The sequence below is a fragment of the Hemicordylus capensis genome, chromosome 4 (genome assembly GCF_027244095.1).
Source record: "Hemicordylus capensis ecotype Gifberg chromosome 4, rHemCap1.1.pri, whole genome shotgun sequence".
NCBI classification, from domain to species: domain Eukaryota; kingdom Metazoa; phylum Chordata; class Lepidosauria; order Squamata; family Cordylidae; genus Hemicordylus; species Hemicordylus capensis.
In genome coordinates, this window is record NC_069660.1 from 137,526,053 (window position 1) to 137,546,949 (window position 20,897).

The 20,897-nt window shown below is 40.5% G+C and overlaps 1 protein-coding gene across 5 annotated transcripts in view; it reads left to right on the forward strand.

The window, feature by feature from the left end:
- The window catches only part of KIF14 (kinesin family member 14), a 79,174-nt gene that overhangs the window by 42,561 nt on the left and 15,716 nt on the right, over positions 1-20,897 (forward strand). For all 5 annotated transcript variants that reach the window (XM_053248404.1, XM_053248400.1, XM_053248403.1 and 2 more), the window contains exons 13-22: positions 305-452; positions 1,776-1,839; positions 1,970-2,154; positions 3,034-3,136; positions 3,357-3,517; positions 6,081-6,228; positions 10,154-10,306; positions 11,224-11,341; positions 13,785-13,878; positions 19,833-19,968. In XM_053248404.1, coding sequence (XP_053104379.1) covers positions 305-452; positions 1,776-1,839; positions 1,970-2,154; positions 3,034-3,136; positions 3,357-3,517; positions 6,081-6,228; positions 10,154-10,306; positions 11,224-11,341; positions 13,785-13,878; positions 19,833-19,968 — 1,310 coding nt within the window. The remainder of the gene's footprint in view (positions 1-304; positions 453-1,775; positions 1,840-1,969; positions 2,155-3,033; positions 3,137-3,356; positions 3,518-6,080; positions 6,229-10,153; positions 10,307-11,223; positions 11,342-13,784; positions 13,879-19,832; positions 19,969-20,897) is intronic.

A 20,897-nucleotide genomic window follows, 5' to 3' on the forward strand; every position in this document is an offset into this window, starting at 1 on the left:
AAAGTATCAGGCAGTATCAGACTAAGTTAGTCATGACCAAGTTGTATTGGAAATTAATGAGACTTAAGTTAGTTATGACTAAAAAGTCCTATTAATTTCCAGTTAGTCAAAACTAACTCGATCAATTGATTTCAGTGATGCTTTGTCATGACTAACTTGTTTGGATGCTACCCTTGATTGCTTTTCTCAGGCATAACTAGTTGACTTGTTTGGATAAATATTTAAGAAAATCAAAACATTTGTTAATATTGGAGTTACTGTTCTGATAAGTTGCTGAGCCCTCTTGTTCATTATCTTGCTCAAGAACTGAAAGCAGAAATTGAGAAACTGAAATCGGCTCAGAAAAATGTTCACAATGTTGACCCTGAAAAACAAAGACTGTATGTGCAAGAAATAACATCTTTAAGAGTGAAGCTATACAAGCAAGAGAGGGAGATGGCTGAGATGCAAAGGTAGACTCATGGTCTTCTAAACAATACAAATTGCTTAAATCCCATGTGTCGTATTTTTGTATTTTTACTATTAAAAGTTAATTGTACATAAATGCATTCACATGATACACAATCATAGGTTTAAGATTACCAGTTTTTATTTAAAATATTACGTTTCTGCTTCCCTTCCTTCAGAAAGTGTTAGCTTCTTCTTGACTGCATATGCTTGTACTTTAGTTTTCCATTATTCAGTTGTGGGAATTTCACATTTTCCCCAAAAACCCATACAGTAGGAAAATTCTTGCTGTGGTTATTTGCTGCATAATGGCTCAGTACCTATTTATTAGCTTCATATATGTCAATAAAAAATATTAACATTAAGAGTTATTGCTACTCCAGTAATTATTCTGATCACATTATTATTACACTACAAGATCTTAGCATTTGGACAGGTCCACCATAGATAGTGATGGGAAGATTCTTTTTGCTTTTACATTGCCAAAATAGAGGACAATTGTTGCATGTGACTTCTGTGTAATCTACCATCTCACCATAATTTTAGAACAATTTTCTCTTGAATACAATGTTAGATATTGCCTTTCAAAATATTGCCCCAGACATGAAAGTTTCTAGAATATCCTTGGACTTGAACCCATGTTATAACATTATTTATTTGTCCTGTTCCACAGTGATACATTGACAATACTTTATAAATCTTTTGATACATAATGTTTTTTGTTGCCACATGTTGTTTTTCAAAAGGAATTAGTTATTGAAACTGGAATTGTTCTTACGGTTTCTATATGTAGCTTTTTATCTGTAGATGTTAAAACCAGGATTTTTTTTAAATATTGTATGACATTTAAAACACTCCCCTAAGTATTTAATTGGATTTAATGTATTAAATCCATATATATCTATAAATATTATTGCCTCCATAAATCAATTTCTCCAAAAGCTCCATTGTGATTAACTTCAAAACTATAAATTTATCAATTTAGTGGATTTGTTGTTCTAATATACTTAATATATTTTCTGCTTATTGTGTAATGTTTTCCTTGTTTATGTAACTGTGTAATATTTTTGTTTTCTTGCATACCCATATCCAAAGATAGTTCAGTTGTAATTCAAATGCCCTTTGGGGACAGGGTTCTATCTTATTTGTTTGTTATTTCTCTGTGTAAACTGCCTTGAGCCATTTTTGGAAGGGCGCTATAGAAATCGAATGAATGAATGAATGAAATGTCATTTGGAATCTATAGCATTCTTTGAGGCACTGAATGGTATTTACAAAATTAAAAAGTTTACCATTTAGTAATTCTAAGCACCATTTCTCTTTCCAAGGGCCTGGAAAGAAAAACTTGAACAAGCAGAAAAAAGGAAATTTGAAGAAACAATGGAGTTGCAGGTACATGAATTCAGATGTTGATGCAGAATACTGGAGTCTCCCAAAGAGTCAAATCCCTTTGTCTACTATGTTCCTGTAAATGGACAGTTCAACTTACATTAATGTTCCAATTTTGAATTATTTATTTTAGAAAGCAGGCATCACATTCAAAGTGGACAACCGTCTACCTAATTTGGTCAATCTGAATGAAGATCCCCAGCTCTCAGAGATGTTGCTATACATGATTAAGGATGGACAAACTACAGTTGGAAAATGTAAGCCAAATTCACATCATGATATCCAACTATCCGGAGTCTTGATTGCTGATGACCACTGGTACGTGTTTCTCTAAACAAACTTGCTTTACATATGAGATGTGGGCTATTGCTGTGGTACAATTTTTCTGATTTAGTATGACAATCTAAAGGAACGTCGGTCTACCAAAATAAGTTTGTGTGTCAAGCTGTGTAGATATAGAACACAAGTTTTATAGATACCACGTGTTTTATATGTGTTTGTGAATATAAAAAAGTGATAAAAGCATAAAAACATATTTCATTTTTAAGTAAATAGGATAGAGTTCCTTTATTGACAGTGATCTCATTAGTAGAATAATGGGGAGAGCTAGATATTGTCCTTGGGGATGGGGCCATAGCTCAGTGATAGAGCATCTGATTGCATGTAAAAGGTCCCAGGTTCCCTCCCTGGCATCTCTAGGTAGGATTGGAAAATACTCCTGCTTGGAACCTTGGATAGCCTGTCAGTGTAGGCAATACTGAAGTAGATCAACCAATGGCCTGACTCCATATAAGGCAACTTCCTATGTTAGGCATCTTTGTTAGGTGACTTAACTGTTGGTTTTAAAATACTACTTGTTTCCAGTCTTTTAGCTGCGATGCTGAATCATGAATGGCACCTAGAACCCAGATAACTATGAGATGGGTTCTGAGAGTCCAAGGGAGCTTTAGGATTTTTGCTTTGAGCAACAGTTCTCCACTCTGCCTCTGTAGCATGGCCTTTGAAACTGGGAGTAATTTCCATAGCAGATTGTTGTGATATGGCAAAGGAGTGAATTCCATTGGACTAATGCGGCGAGGTGGGATGGGGGGCTAACTGATTCTGTTTTGATTCTGCCTACATATGTATCTAGAAGTCATCAACACCTTTTTTTCCTTTAAAGCTTTGTTGTCCTAACACAGTGTTGCTTTTTTGCAGTCTTATTAAACATATTGATGGTGCTGTGAGTATTATTCCTTTGGGAGAAGCAAGGACCTATGTTAATGGGAAATGCATTTCAGATCCTACATTGCTGCATCATGTAAGTTGATTGGAACAGGCATAAGTAGATGTTGACCTCAAAATCCACATATAAATACATTTTAAATTAACGTTCCATAGACTAAATTAACGTAGGCTCTGGTAGTAAAGATTGAGATAATGGCACTTAAAAGGCTTTTCTAAGCTCATTATAGCATTGTACATGCATTTTATTGCATTTTAATAACATGATGCTAGCAAATAAAGTATATCTTTTACAGGGTGACCGCATTGTTCTTGGAGGAGACCACTATTTTCGATTTAACCACCCAGTAGAAGTTCAAAAAGTAAAAAGTTTTTCTTGTGGTACTGGTGTTCCTGATGATGGGCCAAAAGGTTTTGAATTTGCAAAAAATGAATTGCTGGCTGCACAAAGAGCTCAGTGAGTACCACTAGTAGTAGGTGTTTTGATAATTGCATATTTCCCTCTTGCAGAGGTTGTCTACCGGGGTGGACATACTCCTAGGGGCACTTAGGGAGTATACAGGGCCCCTGTGCAATAGCAGGGATACGTGTGTGGGACTGTTGTCAGCACTATGTGGTGAGGTGGTCAGAGGGCAGAGGATGCTTGGCCCACAGCCAGGAGATAAGCACTGGCTGACAAGCTGGTGCAGGCATTGCCAGAGCAATGCGCTTAGCTCAAGTGCCAACTCTAGCTGGCAAGATCTCATGGGAAATGAAGTATTTGCAATAGACTTGAAGAATTTCCTGTGAGATCTAGGGCTAAAATCTTCTTCACTTTTTAGCATGTGTTGAATATGACAAGTCTATAATCCAGACTAAGAACTGTGTGTAGGGAAGAGTTCTGTGTGCATGGAGGAGTGGTTTTGGGCTCTTCCCACTCCCCCAGCAGCTGGCTGTGCCCCCTAAAATATGTTCCTGGGCATTCTGGAACATAGTTTGAGAGGCACAGGCAGCTGCAGAGAGAAGGGAGCAATTGCCAAAAATCACATCCCTCCATGCTCACCTGCACACATTCCCTGCACATAGCTCTTAGTCTGAATGTATGCAACTGAAACTATGCTTTTCTGTTATGGGTCAGCAATATTAGACTGATTTTCGGGACTGGTGCATACGGCACCAGTGTTTTATGCTGGCTTCTAGAACTTTGATGTGAAGTCAAATAAATGACATGGTTATATAGGCTAGAGATAGAATCTGCCCGTTTAAATATGAGAGAAAGGTGTCCTATACAGTGTTCTCTCTAATTTTTTTTTGTCTGTGTGCGGAATGAGTTTTGTTCTGGGTGGCAGTATCAAGGCAGTGTGACTGCGCCTGCATTTAGACTGGGACCTTCCTGATTGAACCTGAGTGGAATCTAAAATTAACAGTGCGGACATCAAAAAACTTGTGAGCACACACACATGCCTTAGGGGAAACACTGGTCATATGGTGTCTTCATTCAGTAGCTAGCAACTCTCTTATTGCTGACAACTGTAGATGGTTATTTAGGGTGTTAGTCATTTTTGCCCATATAGCTTGTCTACATATTTTCTTGAAGTTCAAACAAAAGTTTATTAAAAGTTTAAACTTCTTATTAAAAGTTTATTGCATTGTAATTCTGCTGAACAAGGATGCTGCTGAAATGCAGCAAAACAGGTTTGTCATTAATGGCGAGTTACACCGTCACTAGTTTGATTGTTCCCTTCTTGAAAAATATGGGTTCCTTGATGACACAGGGCAAAGGATATGAAAGGCATATTCCTTCCTTGTGTGTCTAAATTACACTGGCTGATATCCAGACTAACCCTGTTGTGTCCAATGCAGTACCACCATTGCGCAAAGGGACAGTGTGCAAACTTTGGTGACTTCCCATTGCTTCCCTCTGTAGCTGCCTGTGTTTCTCAAAATGATGCTCCGGAAGGTTTGGGACCTCTGGGAGATTGCTTTGGGAGTCGCAGGCAGAGGAAAAGAGGGGGAAATTGCTGAAGATCATGTACTGACTAGGGATGTGCACAGAATCAGTGGGGGATGGTTCAAAGGCAGGGGAGGCATACCTTTTAAGGATGGGGGAGGGTACCCTTACCCCGCCCGCCCGCCCGTCTGCCCCGTTTCCCCCACTAGTGCTCCCTTTAAAAGAGTTTCAGTCGGGCCGGCAGCGTATTTCCCTGCTGCCCCAATGTCCTTCTTGGATGGAAGTAAAAGGAAGTACCCAGTGGTTTTGCACATGCTGGGCATGTGCGCACGCATGTCATGTTCGTGCATGTGCTTTTACTTCCGGCTGAGGAGGACACTAGGGCAGCAGGAAGGTACGCTGCTGCCCCAACTGACACTTGGTAAATGGAGTGGTGTCGGGAGAAAGACAGTGGGAGGGGTAAGGGCACCCTCCTCCACCCTTAAAGGTATAACCCCCCCCCCACTTCGAACTGGCGGAAGTGATGGTCTTTTGAACCAGGGCAGAGGCCCATAAAGGGCCTTTGAACCAGGGCAGAGGCCCATAAAGGGCCTCTGAACCGGTTCCATGCACATTCCTAGTACTGACCCTCCCACAATTAAAAAGGCGGCTGCTGCATTGGTACGGGGCTAGTCTGGATGTTGGCCACTGCTTTTCTCAAGTTTAAACTGTAATGTGCTCCTTGGTGAGAAGGATGGTCAAAGGTTCTAAACAGCATATTAAGAGGGTTAAAACTGGTGCTTTTGCTGATGCATGTATGTTTGCTGATACATGATACATGGATATTTTTGGGTTGGGAAGGGCGTTTTGTGACTGGGGAGAGCCAAGGTGTTGTCAGTCTGGATCCTGCTCTGTATATACAACTAAGACTTGACTAAATATTACTGAAATAAATTAGATCAGTTAGTCATGACTAACTTAGTCTGAATTCTGAATGTAGATGTTTGTTCTGTGTGTGTATGTGTGTGCGTGCACGTGCTGTGTGAAACAAAACAACTTGTAGAATATAGGAATTATAGCATTTATTTTGCTTTAAAAAACCCCCTTTAAGACTTGAATCAGAAATAGAAGAGGCACGTCTGAAAGCCAAGGAAGAAATGATGCAAGGTATCCAAATTGCGAAAGAAATGGCTCAGGAAGAACTCTCTTCTCAGCAAAGAATTTATGAGAGCCAGATAAAGTCCTTGGAAGCGCAACTGGTAAGTAGGTGTGGCATATTTTAAGTCAGTGGCCTTGATCCTGCTCTAGTTGCATGGATCAGCAAAACTGTCACTGATTGGACATCAGCGTTGCATCCATCCACTTTAAGGGACACATATAGGTATTGCAATTCAGATGAGGATATACATACAGATGCACATTCCCATATAAACTGTCTGTATTTGCAAGTTGAATAGTACGGAGCACTGCCACCTTTTCATGTGGTTTTGTTACCTCTGTGCCTTGTAATGCTGCAAAAAGTGCATCAGTCTAAGCAATTTAATGTAACTGAGGTGTGGATTGGACTGCTAGTGAATGGCAATTTGTGACAGTAGTGGCGTTTACCTCTGTGCACCCCTCCCAAGTGTTCAGTTAGGGAAGCCAGCTGTAATGTGCTCCTCCCAACTAACTTCTGTTGTATCAGCTACTCACCTTTGCAAGACTCTCTGATACTTGGTACAAGTGCTGTTGGAAACTGCTTGTATCCTAAACTATACTAAGTGAAGGCATAAACTTCATGACTTCAGGAGGGAGACCGGGAATTTTTTTGTTTTCTTTCCTTTCTCTGAAACTTTATCCCCCACCCCCATATAGAGTTGAAGGGCTCAGGTCCAGGACTAACCACTAACTCTGCTTGAGTGCTTTATTGCTGTATTGTGTCAGTGTGAGAGAGAGGTTTCCAGGGACTGTAAAATGTGCCCATTTCCCTTCCCCTCCCATTGTGATACCTCTCCTATTTAGTACAAGAAGGGGGAAATGTCCCCCCCATCCTGAGATTAGAATCAGTTTGGGAACCTGAACAGGTCTTCTCTTTTTGTAGCTGAAATTCTGCATTCTATGACTCCTGCTGGCGTTTTCCAGACTACATGCTGTCAGTGTCCCGTAAATGCTCCTCCGTATTGCCAGTGTTTTGACATCATGCTCGCTGTGCTGTCAGCAGGGAGCCGTTCATATTTCCAGTGCCTTGAATGATGTGTTATGGCCCTATAACGTGGTAATAGCGTTGCAGGAAAGTAGCTGTATTTTTCCGTGGTAGGGAGGCTTGCAATGGAGTTTATGCATTGCAGCATGTTGCAGTATAGACAGTTCTTGCCCCACCCCCACCTGTGCTTGCTTCCACGCCCCCTCGCCACGGGGAGAGAAATAGGCAGGGAGAAATCTTGGCTTTCTTCTCCTTTTCCTCCCGACAGATCCCAAACCCCACAACACCCTCCTCCTCAGCTTACTTCCAATATCACTTAAGCTTGTCAACACAGAAGAGGAGGGGAGGGGAGACGGAGGAAATTGGAGGGGTTTTATTATTTTTCGACTGGGGTTTTTGTGTGCATTCTCCTTTTAATTTGCTACTTTTGGCCAAAAAGCTGAGCAGATTTCTGAATCCAATCCTTTCTCACACACTTTTACTGAAGAGGAAGCCCATTGAACTAAGTCATTTACTTCTGTGCAATCCCACTTGCTTACTACAAGGCAAAGGGCAGAGAGAGAGAGAGAACTGTCACTTACAGTTCCCTGCTAACTTGGCCAAGAGGCACTTTTTAAACATGGTGATTCTCTTTATTTAGCAGGGGGAGAGTAACTGGCCCTATCCACCCCCAGCACAGTACCTCCAGTGACTGTCGATGGTGTCTATCATGTTTCTTTTTAGATTGTGAGGCCTTTGGGGACAGGGATCCATCTTATTTATTTATTATTTCTCTGTGTCAACCACCCTGAGCCATTTTGGAAGGGCGGTATAGAAATCGAATTAATGATAACAATGATAATAATGATAATAATGATAAATTAATTAAAAGGAAGCCCATTGAACTGAATCATGATTCATTTACTTCTGTGCACGCCTCCAGAGTGATTCCACAGCCCTCACTGGAGGTGTGCTCACCTTCCCTCCGCCTCCTTTCTCCTATTTATTTATTTCTCTGGAGGTGCTTCAGTTCCTGTCTTTCCCCCTTCCTGGCTTGCCACAGGATTCCTTTTCATTCCCCCACAATAAGCAGTTCCCTTTTTTGTCACTCCAAAGGATTTCCTCATGGACCCCACTCCTTCTCTCCTCCCCCCCTCCCCCCGATTATTGCTTATGCAAAACTGGAATGATACAAGACAAAGTTAGATTTTTGTTTTGGAATGGCACTTCCCCCTGCTGGTGGATTTGCGCAAGGCAACTGTAAAGTTACAAAAGAGATTTTAACATCACCCCCCACCCTGCAACTCCATTGGCCCAAATGGAATGGGAGGAGGTGCAGATAAACACATTTCAAGGAGAATATGGACAGTACTGCCTTGAAAACACATTGCAATGGATAAAAAATATGAATGGCCACCAGCCTACAACAAAACATTAAACAACACTTTATTCTCGGTTTTAAACCATTGCACTATTCCGTCACATTTTGCAATGCTTAACCCGTTGCAAATGGGTTAAAACGCCTTAGAAGGAACATGCCTGGCAGGCCATATTCTGTGTTTTATTCTTCCTTTTCATTAGTAATCAAAAATGACTAATGTTTCTGTATAAATGAGTAATGTGGGAAAATGAAGGAACCTGAGGGAGAGAGAACTCTGGGTTGGTATAACTGATCATCCAAGCAGTGAGGTATATCTGGTCTTGGACGGAGTCATGCTCCTTCTGAAAGACAAAGTCCGCAGCTTAGGGGTGTTTCTGGACCAGACGGTGTCCTTGGAGGCACAGGTGGTGGTGGTGTACAGAGGTACTTTTGGCTGGTACGCCAGCTGCAACCCTACTTGGAGAAGCTGGACATGACCTCGGTCACACATGCTTTGGTAACATCCAGATTGGACTACTGCAATGCGCTCTACATGGAGCTGTCCTTGAAGATGGTTTGGAAGCCTCAGCTGGTTCAGAATGCTGCTGCAAGGATGAACGTGGGCACAAGTGGCTTTGTGAGTGTTGCACCCATCCTGCAGCAGCTTCATGGGTTACTGGTCTGCTTCTGGGCTAGATTCAAGGTGCTGGACTTTAACTTCAAAGCCCTACATGGCTTGGGGCTAGAGTACCTGTCAGACCGCATTCACCCATATGAACTTGCCAAGGCCCTGCGCTCAGCATCTTGGGCCCTGCTCATGGCTCTGCTACTAACAGAGATCCGGTTGGTGAGGACTAGAGACAGGGCCTTTTCGAATGTGGCCCCTAGGCTTTGGAACTCCCTGCTCAAAGAGTTTTGCCATGCTCTCACCTCTGTCTTTTGTTTTTTAAAGACACATCTTTTTAAAGAGGCTTTAAAATGTATCTGCTGTTTATATCTGGTAGTATTTTTAGTTTTTTAGTTCTTAGTTCTTAGCTTTTTAATTTGAAATTTTTTTTTAAAAAAAAAATTGTAATTGTAAATGTGGGTTTAGCCTGATCTTTTAAGTCGCTTGACTCTAACTTTACTGCTATGTGAAATGGCTTAAGAGTGAGCAAGGGATAACCAAGCATATACAGAGTGCACAAAATACCTGCTAGAAAATATGAAAAATAAGAGCAATAGTTAGATAGCAAACTAAGAGTAATTAGGACAGCATGAAGCTAGTGTAGTTACAGGTGCAAAGGCTAGACATCATCCTGAGCTTCTGCAGTTACTTGCAACAGGAAAACCAATTGCAATTTAAGGTAGAGTGCTTTGCAAAAGTACATTGTACCAAATCACGTATCTAGCTTACCAGACAGGATACTTGTGTAACTTGTTAATTGGTTACTGACTTAACTTTGTATTTTATCATATATAAACAGATGTTTTGCAACTTGTAAGCAGAACTCAGAGAACCTTTTTGTTTCTTTTCTCTGGCTTCTCAGTGCACTTGGTAATAAAACGCTCAAGAGAATCCAAACTGCTGTGGAGTCTGGTATTTAAGAGGAAGTGGTATGGGTCAGCCTCGTTTAGCTCCTCTACAGCTACGTACGATTCATTCTCTTTTTTGTTTTTCTAGGAAGAGGAATCCAGTAGGAAACAACTGCAGGAAATGAATAATAAAATGGCTGCAAACAAAATTCAGGAGCTGGAGAAAGCAAAGCGAGGCCTTGAGCTAGAAGTACATTTCAATAAGAAGCGCTTAGAAATGGAGACTTTGGCTGCCAAAGAAGTAAATAAAAAATACTGCCCCCCGCAAAAAAACCCAGCATCCTGTTTGATCAATCAAACAATGTACCTTGATTTTTAACTACTTCTCTGAATCTAGAAATTCCACCCAGTATGATTTCAAGAAAATAGGTTTTGTATGCCCTCTAGCTCTCTCCTTTCATAAAATGGCTGGTCTTTGACATATGAGTTTATGTATCTTGGGTGCTGTGCTGATGTGCCTGTCAGAATTGGGCCTCTGAAAGCCATATTGTAAGCACTCTCTGCAAATGCTAACTATTTCAAGACATCTATTTTTAGCTAATGTGAACACTGGTGAAATTGATAAACATCATTCTCTGTGAATGGAATATTAATTCAGTTTAGAAATAATTGTTGCAAGTTTAGGATGAGTTAGATTTTCGTATTTGGCAACGAACATTTAAATTCTTAAGTGTTAAGAATGCAAGGTCTGTCTTGTTGGGTGAATTCAAGGTCACTCCAGTGCAGCATTTTGTTTTCAACAGCAGTCAGATGCTTTTGAAAGATCATAAGGAGGGCATGAAAGAAATGGCCATTCTTGCTGCCATTTCTTCCGAGCATCTGATACTTGAAAATATGATGACTCAGATTGATAACCTAAGTATCATTAAGATCAAAAAGAAAAAGAAAACTAACTTTACCTGTGCTGCCCTTTTTTTGCCTAATTTACTACAGAATATAATATTTCACTACCGTTTCTATATTCACTGAAACACAGAATAGTCCCGTGTATATGTTGAAACATATGAGCAAGGGAATAGCATTGATTAATTTAGCTTGCATAATTAGTGCACTGAAGGAGCCCAAATTGAATGCAATATACAATAGCGTGAGCACCCTATCCCTTAAAAGGTGTTCAGCCTTTTATGAAAAAGCTCATAACCCCTGTATTTGTGTTAGGCGCTAGAAGATCATACAATTCGTCATGCCAAGATTCTTGAAGCTCTGGAGGCCGAGAAGCAGAAAATTGCTCAGGAAGTGCAAACTCTTCAACAGAGTCGTGGACACAGGAATAAAGGTACATAATATAGTGCAGTTACCTCCATGGTGGTTGGCTGCAAATGTATGTTAATGGCCTTATAAAAATAAAGTATCTCTTCCCTGCATCAGACATTCAAGAAAGCCCTCTTCCCCTCTCAGTGCTGAAAATTTATCTTCTGCTCCCAGCTAGGACAAGATTGCATACTAAACATACTTGGTTTGATTTATATTTTTGCTTGGCAGGTAGCACTTTTTTGATTAAGACTTGATCCTTCCAACAAACCTTCTTGCATCATTCTTGCTCTTGTATTGCCCTGTAATATGGTTTTGTCTGGTTCTGATGTGTGACTGTAATAGTTTATGATTCTTTTAAAAAATGAACTGTATTTAAATTCATTGTAAGCCACTTTGAATTAATAGAGGAAAAGTGGGGTAAACAATTTAAAAATAAATTACAATAATGGTAATTTTTCAGTGTTAATAAACACTTTTGTGCTTTTTTGTGGTGTTTTTTAAATGGCACTCTTTCTGCAAGGGTATTGTCCCCAACACACCTCAACACTTTCTCACAGTTCCTGTTTAGCACCTTTAATTGGCTCTTTTGTCATATGAATCTGTGCTGCTCGTAATTCCTATTTGCATAAAGAGCCCTGAACCCAAAGTGTGGGAACTTGCACCATGTTCATAACTGAAGTGAGATTAATTGTCTCTGCATGATTTGTGTGGCTAGAGAAAACTTTAGCAGATTCTGGTGTGTTGGCAAATGCTTAGATGAAACTATATTTTAATCCTCTAGTTACCCAGAGAAACAGAAATGTATATATGGATTGCTGAGTCCAAGATAGTTTTAATCGAAAACAAAGCAGTTCCTTCAAAAACTTTCAAATATTCACTCAAAACATTGTTCAGAGCCCATTAAACAAGACACTCTCCTTATGACTCCCATTGTCACTTATGCAGATCAGGCTCTTGCCACTCTTGAGGAAGCAACTCCTTCCAGTGGGCAACTGCATTTGGTTGGCTCTTTGCTTGTGGCCACTTCCACATACAGTTCCATGACATCAGTGATATAAACAAATAGCATACTATTTATTATTATGATTATTATTATTACATTTATATCCCGCTCTTCCTCCAAGGAGCCCAGAGCAGTGTACTACATACTTGAGTTTCCCTTTCACAACAACCCTGTGAAGTAGGTTAGGCTGAGAGAGAAGTGACTGGCCCAGAGTCACCCAGCAAGTATCATAACTGAATGGGGAGTTGAACTCGGGTCTCCCCGGTCCTAGTCCAACACTCTTAACCACTGCACCACGCTGGCTCACTCAGTTGTAGACAATCGGATGTTGATGCATTATGACTTTGTTGTAAGGCATGGATAGAGTGTCATATTGCACAGATGCCTTCGCAATAGCTACAGTACACATTTCCAAAAGTTTATTTCAGAAATATGCATGTGCTATAGCAGAAAATGAATGGAAGGCCTGGAACACAAGAGAGCTTTTGGCTGAGTTTACCTTTATTAACACTTTCTTTAAAAAACACTACTTTTCTAATCTTCATGAGGTACGTTCACCCATTACTTTGGACATACTCTCTATTTTTATTTTTTATATATATAAATCTATTTATATCCTGCCTTTTTCCCCCAAAGAAAAAAAGCAGGATAACCAACCAAAATTAGAGAGATAAAACTTTCCCCTGGAAAGGACTTTGTCTTCCTCCCTCTCCTATGGAGTAGCTGGCTACTGATGAGGGCTGGGCAGTTGTTAGGTTGGGAAAGCCACTGGAAAGGGCTTCATTCTCGTCCCCTCTCCTGCTAAGTTGTGGAATGGTTGGCTATGATAAAGCCTTTAGTATCAAAACAGAATCCAGAAGAGACAGGGGAAAAAGAAGACGGTAATGGAAAGTCTCAATGATGTGATTGACAGAATAAAAGACTTCCTTGAAAACTGAATGCCATATAGAAGTAGTTCAACTTATTATCAGACACAAAGGTCTTATTTTTGGAAACACATTTTTAGTGATCCCAGAAGGCTGCAGAGGGGGCTTTTCTGAGTATACCAGGACTTCTAAGGCCACCTGAAAAGCTGACTCTCAGAATTGGAGAGGTTATTCAGAGCTCTATCTGATTCAGGAGGAGAAGCTGTGGAAGAGTAAATTTACGTGCATGCACACAGAGGGATATTTATATCTACACCTGAGCAGATGCAATATCTGAAAACTTCTAAGGCGGCTAATTCCTGAGCTAGTTCCCATATACAATGATGATGCTATCATAATAAATGTCAGAAAATATTCTATGAACTGTAATTGTTGTGAACTTTTTCTTGTCAAGTACTGTAATAAGGATCTATCAATCAGAAAATCTTTTCTTCTTTCATTGTTTCAGATATTACACATTCATGGAGTTGATCACATAATTATTAGCCAATAATTCAATTTTAATTAAAGCTGTTTTTTTTAATTGTAATATTTAGTGGAGCCAAACTGGAATTCTTTGAAACTATCGATGATGATCAAGGAGGCCAACACAATTTGTAGTAAATTAAAGAAGCACACTGAGTTTTGTAGGTAAGTATTTGAATTAAAATATTTAAAGCTGTGCTTTTATATATTGACATGATTTGATGGCAGTAAGGATCTAATTAATTAATTGAGACTAAAACATTTAGGAACCTGAGATTAATGAACATTCAGTGAGACTCTTGGTACTTTGAATATATCTAAACATGCTGCCAGAACGCTCTTGATTAGTCACACGTGTTTAATTCAGAATTTTTTGAGGTAGAGTAAGCACATAATCTGGATTGTGTTTTGTTGCATTCATAATGTATGGGTTCTGTGCCTGCGCAAGAATCTCGCAGATAGATTGGCTAGCTCCTTGTGACACCCCCTGTGCCCTGTGCTTCTGTTATTTTCGGCCTCTTACTCAGTTTCTATTTGACCGCGTAAGCGTCAACACCTCATTCTCTAGCTTCTCGGTTCAAATAGATTCTTTAGGATCAAAGTGAAATTACTCTTGGAATTGGTTGGTTTTCAACCTTTAGACTGCTAAAACGACAATTCTTAGGCTTATTGGATTAAAACTGGGTGAAAGGAAAATTCAAGGGCATGCTGCAGGCTTGCTGGATGGCTCACCATTATCTTGTAATGATGACCAAACCTATGGCAAAAACAACATTCAAACACTGTGTCAAATACTGACCTAAGTTGCCATCGACGGACAACCATGATACATGTTTACTGTGCTTAAGAGAGCAACATGTAAAATTCGTTGCTCGTGCTCCAAACAAACTCTGAATAATTGAGCGCTTATATGATGATAATGCAGCTTTGACCTCCGACACCAAGACTGGCTTACCTGTTGACATTGGGATCAATGTCAAGCATGGTATCAATCGCAAAAGAAATGAGACAGGTGGATTCTGCAAATGTGCCATCTAAAACCACCAAAGAACTTGAATTTAAATGGCCAGAAACGTGTTGAGGCATAAAAGGTGGAGACATTTCTGAGGAGGAAGAAGAGGCTTCCCCACCAAAGAAACACTGTAACAAAAGGAGTGCTCTATCACCTACTTCTTTATAAGAATCCCAGACGTTAATGTCAAACGACTTGCCTTCACCATTGATAAATGTCAGAGATGGAACAAGAGTCCTCGGTACTGACAATGGTATTGAACAGGGGCATTATGGCAACAATGTCGGTGTTGAGGTTGACACCAGAGAACATACAAGCGACCTCAGCCAGCATCTCAGACAGATAAAAGAAGTATTTTACTGCTATCTCCAGCTCATACACCAATGCAATCTCTGTCCACAGTTACACCACAGCGTAACTATGACGGGAGATTATGCGGGTTTTGGAGAAGAGACTGCGGAACAGGATGATAATGTCTTCTCAGATCCCAAGTCGGTGACTATATTGCTAGCCATGTTAGATCCATTGAATAGCACTCCACTGGGATCACTTTTCAGGGTTTTCTGAATGGAGGACTCAATGTCAAACATGATACCAAAGAGGGGCCCCTCTCGGTACCAAAAACACCATCCATGTCACCAATAAGAGTACTGTCTACAGCATAGAATCCAATAAGACTAATGTCTCCTTTGAGGCATTTTGAGGACCAAACGGCTTTCAAGACCTATTTCTATTTTCTCCAGACCAATAGCAAGTTATGCTCCATTAACATGGGAATCTCCACTACGATACGTGGCCACTCAGGGTTTGACACCATCAGAACCTGAGGTAGATATGAAAGATCTGGTCTACAATATGATGGCTAGGGCAAGAGCTTCACACCCAGTGGCGCTTCCCATGATGCCCGTTATTACTAAGGCGGCACAGTTTGCATGGGAGGTTTTACAGTCATCTATGCTGTCTCAAAGATTAGAGGAATTATATAGAATATAGGAAGAGGAAAATACATACCTGGTGTGCCATCCAATATTAAAACTCCCTGGTGGTTGAATGTGCAACCTCTTCAAAAGGTGGTCAGCGTCATACAACTCCAGCTGAAAAGGAAGGAAGAAAAATTTATGCCATCTCAAGCCTGTGTATAAAGATTGCAAATTAAGCCGCATGTCTTGCAAGATATGGACATTATTTATGGGACATACTTTTCCAGGATTCCACTTTGATGTCACCAGAGACTAGATTTTTCAGGCTAGATTTGCAAAGACCTATGAAAAGATGACAGCTGTTATGAGACAACTGCTCAACATATTTAAACACTTAGCAGAGACTGAATCAAGCACCATGACAACAGCAGTAACACTACGTCGCCATGCATGGTTGCGATCCACCAACTTGCAGCAGGACATGCGTGATGGGGTAGAGCATTTGCCATATGATGGGAAAGGGCTTTTCTCGGAAAGCACCGATTCTACAGTGGAGTCTTGGAAGAAATCAAAATACACGGCAAAGACTTTTATGACATCAACAGCCATATTTTTTAATTGTAAACCACCCTGAGCCATTTTGGAAGGGCGGTATAAAAATCAAATAAATAAATAAATAAACATGGCCAGCAACAGCAGCGTTTTACATTTAGACATCAGGAAAGAAAAGATTTCAGGAAGCAATACCATCCCTATCAAAGAAACAAGAGTTTTGGACAAAAAAATAAAGGGCAATCTACTAAGCCTAATAGGGATCAGAACAAACAGACTCTTGGATGGGCAAATCCATCCACCATAATTGAACTAAAGGAACCAGCAACACCTCCCAGAGCACACAGCATCAGCTTCGTGGTTGCCAACAATTCCATCAAATTGGCAAGTCATGCTCAAGCATGGCACCACATAACATCAGACCAATGGGTGCTAAAGATTATAGAGACTAGTTACTGAGAGTTCAGACTTTACCTCCATTTACTGGAATGAGGTACACAAAATCAACTCTTGTGTTACTGGAAGAAATTAATTGTTCCAGTGCGGTGGATGGAAAGAATGTCTGGATTTTATTCTCGTTACTTTTAAATCCCCAAGAGAGATGGGGGCATACGGGCAATTATGGACCTGAGAGAACTCAACGTGTATGTGTGGTGATGCAAGTTCAGAATGACGACATCACAAGGAATACTACATCTCCTTTGCAAGGAGGAGTGGGCAGCAACATGATACTTGAAAGAGGCATATTTTCATGTGGGAATACAGGAAAGCCATTGCAAGCATCTAAGATTTACAGTGGGAGATTTAGTGTACCAATACGCTGTCCTTCCATTTGGTTTTTCAATGGCATTGTGTGTGTTCACAAAGGTGATGTGGTCATGGTGGCATACTTAAGAACAGAAGGTGTGGTGATGTTCCAATATTTAGATGACTGGCTAATGGTCAGCAACAACAAAGAAAGGTTACTTTCGCAGTTTATACTGCACGTTTAGAGGATCTGGGCATCAATGTCAACTGGCAGAAGTCAAACCTGGAACCACAAAAACACATATGTTGCATTGGTGCGGAAGTGGATATGCAGTTATAAAGGGCATTCTTACCAATGGACAGACAACTGTAATTCGGAAACCTCGTTCAATAGATCACCTTAATTCCACATCAACCAGCAGAAGCTGTTCAACGGCTAATAGGTTTGAGGGTGTTATGCAATGCCACAGTGTATTATACATATCTGCAGATGTGGTATTGTAGACAGCCAACAAAAGATGCTAACACTTCCACAAAATGTATTGAACTCACTGCATTGGTGGACAGTAAACTCAAATCTACAGACCGGAGTCCCATTCAAGCGCTTGATCCCCATACAATGGATGACACCAATGCCTCCTTGTTGGGATGGGGGGCGCATTGCAACAAGCATTAGGTGCAAGGTCAGTGGACAAAGCACCAGAGACACATGCATATAAACTACCTGGAATTGATAGCTGTGTTAATGTCATTGAATGCATTCAAACCTCTGCTTCAGAAAAGAGTGGTGCAAACCCATCTGGACAATACAACAGCAGTAGTGTATTTAAATAGACAAGGAGGAACAACGTCTTGCTCCCTCTGTCAGCTGAGTCTGCAGATATGGGAATGGTGCATAGTCCAAGAGATTCACCTTTTAGCTATCCACATAAGGATTGTAGAAAATGTACTTGTGGATATCCTCAGCCTTGTGATTCTACAGAACCAACACCATGAGTGGGAACTAAACGACACATACCTAACAAAGATCTTCAATCTGTGGGGCCATCCATCAATAGACTTGTTTGCGACTGCTGCCAACAGAAGGTGTCAGAGATACTGCTCATGTGCAGGACTTGGCAAGGGATCTTTGGGTGATGCATTTTAACATGTATGGAACAGCGGACTGCTTTACCTGTTCGCACCACAACATTTAATAAATCGGGTGCTGGCACAAATCTTGAGACAATAAGTCAGGAATACTAGCGACTCCATGGTGGCCCAGACAGCCATGGTTTGTGCCACTTCTCAGGCTGTCGAGGAGGGTCTACCACAGATTCCCACTCTGGCTGGACCTACTGGTCCAGGATGGAGGGGCCATACATCACCCAGAAATAAAAACTCTATGGATAATGGCATGGAGGGTTGGCTTCTAGATAAGATACTACTTAATAATAGTAGGCAGTCTACAAGAGAAAATTACTGCAATACATGGAAAAGGTTTAATGTGTATGCTAAACAACTTGAATTCCTCCCTAGGAAAGCCACATTGAGACAAGTCTTGCTTTATATGACATCCTTAAAAATAAGGGGGTTGGCAAATGTCTCTCAAGATATATTTGGCAGCTATTTCTTCAGAATACAAGGGATGGGATGGTGCAACAGTATTCTCCCACCCAGATTGTAAGAAATTCTTAAAGGGACTAAACAACTTGTACCCATCAGTTAAAAAACCAATGGAGCAATGGAGCTTGGAACTAGTGTTATCATCACTAACAGAGCACCCATTCGAACCAATAAAAGATGCATCTTGGCAATTAAAAACAGTTTTTTAAATTGCAATTACTACTGCAAGGCATGTGAGTGAACTGACTATGTTGAGAGCAGACCGACCATACACTCGGTTTTATCAATTTAAATGAAGATATAACGCTAACTACCTTCTTTCAAAACCCAGAAACGCCTTAGAAAGGGCACTGCATTCATTGGATGTGCAACTGCACATTGTTGTATTTTCTGGAAGCCACAAAGTACATGAGAAAGACAAACAGATTATTCATTGCATGCAAGGGAAAAGCCAAAGGGCAACTGATATTGAGACAAAGACTTGCCCAATGTTTAGTGCAACTGATTGTGTTAGCATATAGATGGGGGAAGGCTCCCCATGTACCATACAGGCTTATTCCACAAGGGCATATGCATGTTCTGCAGTTCATCTATCAGGAATATCAATGGCTGATATCTGTAAAGCTGCTACATGGTCATCTCAACAACCATTTATAAAGCATTATACCATTGACCTGCATTTGGCAAAAGAGGCAGGCTTTGGAGGAGTGTGTTAAAGTGGGTGCTGCCAATAACTTCAGGGGTTACTATGCCCACCACCAGTTGGGAAGCTGGCTAATCACCCATTCATTATGAATGCAATGGATCCCAATCCCGATAAACAGGTTGCTCACCTATAACTGATGATCTGGTAGTGAGCCATTGTATTCATAAAACCCACCCTAACCGCCCTGCAACAGTAGCTAAAAGCAAACATACTTGCCTTACAAGGACACTAGAAAATAGTTAACAAATTGTGGTCTGTAAGAAACGGAGTAAGAGGACGCCCCAGCTGCTGAAAAAAATGGAAGTGCAGTGCACGTGCAGGGTAGAGGGGGTGTCACAAGGAGCTAGTCAATCTGAGAGGTTCCTGCACAGGCGCAGAACCCATTCAATATGAATATAATGGATCACTACCAGATCATCAGTTACAGATGAGCAACCTGTTTTTTTGTTAAGCATTTTGTCTTGCTGTCTGTGCACAAAATGTCAAATGTTTTCAAATAGTCAGTAATTAAGGGATACATCCATTAATTTCAGATATTTAGTGTTCTAGTTAAAACTTAATGCTTTTCTTTTATTAGGCATGTAATGGATGAAAGAAATGGCACTGGCTCCTCGCTTCAGGTTCAAGTCCATAACATCAGGTTGGGTGCTGTAACCTTCTGGAATCTGGAGAAGTTTGAGGACAAGCTGGCCACAATAAAAGAACTTTTTGAGGTTTGTTGTAAAATGAATAATTATTGCTTTCTAAAATATTGTGTTTGTGAAAGAGTTGCTTCTAGGATTCATCGATTTTTAACTTTCAACCTGAAAAAATCCATTTTTTTTAAAAAAAGGAAAAGTTTCTTTTAAACAAACCAATTCTAATAGCACACATAACCTCCATGTTGCTGCATATCACTAAGTCTGATGTTTTCTCTGTTGTTGGCCGCAACTGCATGACACTAGCAGGTTTAGCACCTCCTTTGAATTTAGCAAAAGCCAACCTGGAACTCTTTCATCTGTGATGTGAAATTAGCAATGTGGATATATGAGTGGCCTACACAACTGCTTTCCATGCTCCTGCAGGCTTATGCAAAGAGACAACTTGCACATCTTCTTCTAAGAGGGCATCATTTGTACCACTTGCGTATCTCTTCACAGTGGAAATAGATGAAGTGTGGAAAGCTGATGCTGTGAAAAAAATGCTTGTGAAAACTTTCCACACCCATGAAGTATGGAAAGAAGGTGTGTGAGTGACTTGCACATTAGCTTTCAGTGCTTTTGTGTCATGGGCAAAGCCAAATGTCTTCATTGAGGTCCAATGACGATGCCCTCACTCCACTTGCAACTGCTCATTTTAGCCGTTTTCCAAACTCGGCTGAATTATCTTTCATTCAGATACTACACTTGCCTCAAATTTCCCCAAATTTTCCGTCCTTTTAGCATTCCCTGCCTACATATCTAGGGTTCTTGTTACTTGTCCTGCATCTGGCAGCTCCAGGCAGACACATTCAAGAGAATATTCTCTTTCAATTTTCATGTGTGCAATTTGGTTTTTGAGCAAAATATGTTGGCGGTGGATTCAGATATTTGCCCACTGGCTTAGTAGTTAATTTCATTTCATTTGTACCTCAAGGCAAGTATGATCTCTAACTATTAAGTGT